The 5000-nt window shown below is 34.7% G+C and overlaps 1 protein-coding gene across 1 annotated transcript in view; it reads right to left on the bottom strand.

The window, feature by feature from the left end:
* Positions 1 to 450: 450 nt before the first annotated feature.
* Positions 451 to 5000, bottom strand: part of soat2 (sterol O-acyltransferase 2) — a 10266-nt gene continuing 5716 nt past the window's right edge. The window contains exons 10-15 of the mRNA XM_052600419.1: positions 4229 to 4358; positions 3933 to 4030; positions 3187 to 3285; positions 2966 to 3101; positions 1782 to 1927; positions 451 to 686 (exon numbers count right to left, since the gene is read on the bottom strand). Coding sequence (XP_052456379.1) covers positions 633 to 686; positions 1782 to 1927; positions 2966 to 3101; positions 3187 to 3285; positions 3933 to 4030; positions 4229 to 4358 — 663 coding nt within the window. The 3' untranslated portion in view covers positions 451 to 632. The remainder of the gene's footprint in view (positions 687 to 1781; positions 1928 to 2965; positions 3102 to 3186; positions 3286 to 3932; positions 4031 to 4228; positions 4359 to 5000) is intronic.

A 5000-nucleotide genomic window follows, 5' to 3' on the forward strand; every position in this document is an offset into this window, starting at 1 on the left:
AAGCAGATGATCTTCTGTGATGTGTTTGTCAGCGCTGATCTTTCTGCAGGATTGTACTGATGTGAAAGCCACATTAACATGAAGAAAAGAGATTCTGTATCTCTGCTTTATTTACAGCGTTCAGATCTGATTTATCCTCTTACGCTGAGTGACACTCGCCGAGAGCAGAATATTCTCTGGATATTAATCCTGGTGTTTATGATCTGAAACATCTGGTGTCACGCTGCAGTTTATGCCAGAGAGTGTGTGTGTGTGTGTGTGTGTGTGTGTGTGTATGAATGGGAATATATATATATATGATATATTTGGAAGTTTGGTCCACAGTGACAATTGAGCAGAAGTGAATTCTTTAAACTACATAAAAAATCTTACATATATATATATATATATACTTCTGTTCGCATTCACCATGTTTTGTAAGCATAAAACACCACAGTTTTAACACTGTAAAAGCATTTATAGTTTTTAATAATGTGCATCTTTACATAAATTAAAATATATACAGTCATCAAGTTAAAATCAACGTTCAATTAAAGTAAGAGGCATTTACAGAGAGGCTGATGTGCTTCATGAAGTCATGAAGTGTGTTGTGTCCCTGAGCAGCAGCAGATACTGAAGCTTCTCTGCAGAAGTCACTGGTAGCTGCAGGTCCAGGAGCGCGGCGTCACTAGCTCCCAGAAGCTCGTCTGTTTGGACACAGTGCATGGCAATATCAACGTATGCATGTTAAATATGATTTACAGCATTACTTCTGATCGTGTTAGTTCAGTGCATGTGGAACATCCTGACCTTGTTTTGGAGCACTGCAAGAAATGCTTGTTCTTAAAGGGATAGTTCACCACCACAACAAAAAAAATAATAATTTGATCATATTTTCCCCTCATACTCAAAGTGATCCTGCAGTGCCACAAACTTGACATGGTTTCATTAAAAAAAAAAAAAAAAAAAAAAATTGCAATATATTTCTGACAAACGAGCAGAGGAGAGTCTGAATAATTATGGATTTTTTTATTTTGAAACATTTAATTAAATGCCAGATAAAGTTTACTGTATGATCGAAATACCAATAATTTCAAAGCTGCAAATAAAACCAATATTAGTGAAGTGCATTTTATAAGAAAAAAAAAAAGTTTTTCTACTTCAAAATGTAAATTAAATGCAATAATTGCATATTTAAATAATTATTTTCCCCCTGAATTCTGAGTTTTGTTTGGAATAAAAAAAAGGGTAGTTGCAATTTTATATTTCACAATTAAGACATTTCTCCTCAGAATTGTGATTTATAAATGTAAAAAAAAGAGAAAAAGTCTGAATTGTAAGATTAAAGTCGCACTGACCTTTTTAATATTTAATTCTGTGGCAGAAACAAGTGTATATATAATTTTTATTATAAAACGGACAGTTCGGGTCTTTGATTCTGATTGGCTGAGCCGAGTTCAAAGCTGTTCTAAATCACTCTATAAACCTTTGTTTACTCCTGTGTGTTGCTCGGCAACCACTTTGTAGCAACCACAACTGTTTCTGAGGAGCTACATTGTTACATTTGGCGGAATGTTTTTATTCTTATCATTACACTTTATTTGCTGTTTTATTTTGTGAAACCTTAGCACGTACATGGAATAACCGTTTTATAAAAGCAATAATCCCCGTGAAGCCATGGTTTACAGTGAATTGATAAGAAAGAACAGCTAAGAGGGTTTTCAACAACATCACAGTCTCTGAGGCTGTGTGTAAACAGTGATGTGTTAATGGAGGAGCTGGAGAGTGTGTGTGTGTTTTACCCCGGTGCGTGGGCACTGGATCTGTGCGTACCACTCCACACAGTACAGACACACATGGATGCCCTGACCGATGAACAGACACGTCCACATGATGATGTTCCACACCGGACTCTTCCGCTTGTCATTCATGGCGAAGTTGAACACCACTGAAAAGGTGAAAATCAGTCACTGCATTTCTGCATTTCCTAAACCTAGTGAGCTCCCTAACCAGACAGCATGCCCTGTCATCTCTGCTTAGGCAACACAACTCTGTCTAAATGATAGCCAAGATTATTAGGTAGCAAGGCATGTGTTTGTTTAAAATGATGTATTATAATTATGTATAATTTGTTTTATTAAATTATTTATTTTCTTTCTTATAAATAAATAAATACATACTTTACTGCTTTAATATTTTGGCCCAATTTATTTATATATTTATTAAGAAAAAAAAAAGAAAGAAAATCCAATAATGTACTGTAACGAGTGGGGCAAAAAATAAATAAATCTATAATTATTAAATGATTTACTATATATAAATAAATACATTCCTTACTGCTTTAAGATTTTGTTCCAATTTATTTATTTGTTTATTTATTTATTTTAAAAAAGATCGAAAGGAAATCCTGGAGTGTAATGCAATGAGTTCAGCAAAATAAAATACAATTATATAATTTATGTTATGTTATTTATTATAAATAAATAAATTCATGCCTTACTGCTTAAAGATTTTGGCCCAATTTATGTATTTGTTAAGAAAAAAAAGAAAGAAAGAAAATGCAATGAGTTCAGCAAAAAAAAGAAAGAAAAGAAATTAAATTAAATGTGATAAAATAAAATAAAAATAGCTGACTTTACAATAAGGTTTAATTTGTAAATATATGTTAACTACATTAAATACTAGTGAAAAAAACTTCTAATATAATAATTGTATTAAAATGTAAATTACATTTCATTCGCAATTACATTTGCATAAATTTTTTTTAGATAATGCATTATCAAAAATTGATAGAACGTATGTTTATTACAAACTTTACTAAAAACAGTAGGCAGGGAACAAAGTTTGCAATTCGCTTTGTATAAACTTCATCAACTTTGCTCCATAAATCAAATGTGCATGACTTGTTTTGAATCAAATTCACTGTAAATGCAATGTTCATGATTATATTTTGTATGTTCCACGCAAGGATCTCTTGCTTTCTCACCACCGATGCCGGCGAACGTGCAGAACATCACCGGGTAGAAGAATCCGAAGCCTAAGGTGAAGGCGTATTCATGGACTAATGCAGAAACAGCAAAAACAGACAGCGTGGCGACCGATCGGAGCCTATGACCCGTCAGCTGAGGGATTGAGAGGATTTCTTGTCAGAATTATGAAATCATGACATGCATTTAAACCAGGAGAACCAGGAGCATCGGTCCTCACCCAGAGGAAGTCTCTGTAGCCGTAGTAATAAAGCCAGTCGTGTACCACGATGTTCCAAGTGCGATAGTAATTAGCGAAGGACGTCGAGTTCCACCAGTCCTTTTAAACCAATGTGACATACATTTACTGTACAGAATATTATATATTGTTACAATGTTTCTAGTAGTTTTATATATCAGTGTACAAACCATAGGAATATTTCAGACAGAAATTTACATTCGAAGATGAAGATGAGTTTGTGTCTTCATCAGGTTTGGAGAAATGTAGCATTGCATCAGTGTCTCAGCAGTGAATGGGTGCCGTCAGAATGAAAAGTGCATCTGCTGTTGTCTCGCACAGATTTGTTTAGAGCTGTTTAAACGCTGCTTGCTCTGTGCAGATTTCTCTCCTGATTCAGACCAGAACACTTGTTCACTGGAGGAAGTGTTATTATGGATTATAGACTCTATGTGTTTGAGTTAAAATCATCTTAATGCTGGATGTGTTTCATCTTTTGTCTTCTCCAGATGTTCACTGATGGACTGGAGTGCTGTGGATTATTGGGATGTTTTATCAGACTCATTCTGACGGCACCCATTCACTGCAGAGCATCCACTGATGACACACTGATGCAATGCTACATTTCTCCAAACCTGATGAAGAAACACACTCATCCTATTATCAGATGTCCCGAGGGTGAGCACATTTACAGCAAAATTTCATTTTTACCAGAACTATTCCTTTAAACGAATGAGATTTCCACTTACTCTGTAAAACATGCGGTCAGCGAAACGCAGCATCTCAGCGAAAGCATTGAGCCAACAGTGCAGAAATGCGTAGAAACCCAACATTAACATGAGCATCCCTGAACATGACAATAAAAACAGATTCGAATCACACAGACTTGTCATCATATCATAGGTGAGTCACTGCTTATTGATGGAAGTTTATGAATAGTTTGTACTGATGAGTTCACAACATTTCATGGTGACAAACTGAGCAGAGACACACAATGAAAAACATAAGAAAGTGTGTCTGTTACGAGTGTAAGTGTGTTTTGTACCTGGAAACGCGGCGTGGAAGAGCGCCAGGATGAATGTCCGGGTGCTGAAGGGCTGATTGCTCTTGTTTCTGAACACAGGGATGCACAAGCGCACCAAGATGAAGTACAGATAGAACAGACTGGCCAAGATCTGGGAGGAACACAACAACCATCCATTTAAGGTGCAAAATTAAATCAAATAACATGACAAACACACTTCCCTTAGAATCTTCAATCCTTTCTTCAACTCCTTTCTTAAGAAATGCATTCGATTCTTCCCTTTTAAAATTGAATTTTTAATCATTTCTTCTACTTCTTTCTTAAAAATATCTTTCATAAGGGAATAAAATCACAGCCCATTTGATTATCTTATACAATCTGAGAGTGTTACTGTACGATTAGATTTGAATCGCACACTTGATAATTGTGTAAAAAAAAATACTGATTAGAGATTTCATGACTAAAATGTGTAGGTATTAACGTAATCTAATCTTTGATGTAATTTTATGGTAATTTACAGAAAAAGAAAAAAACGGTAAAATACCATAAGTATTTTTTTTACAGTTAACTACTGTAATATGCACTGCATTATGGGTATTGTATGCCATTAACAGTAATTACATTTATATGGGAATTTGCGATACTTTACTGTTTGCTCAAAAGCAGTAGTGCTACTGTAAATTGTTCTTGTGCGAAACTTTCTCATTGTATATAAACGGTAGGAACGTTTAAAAGATGAAAAAGGAGAATTAGAGAGGATCGATAAATTATTAATAATTCCTCACTATCTTGT

The sequence above is a fragment of the Carassius gibelio genome, chromosome A6 (assembly GCF_023724105.1).
Source record: "Carassius gibelio isolate Cgi1373 ecotype wild population from Czech Republic chromosome A6, carGib1.2-hapl.c, whole genome shotgun sequence".
Classification (NCBI taxonomy): Eukaryota; Metazoa; Chordata; class Actinopteri; order Cypriniformes; family Cyprinidae; genus Carassius; species Carassius gibelio.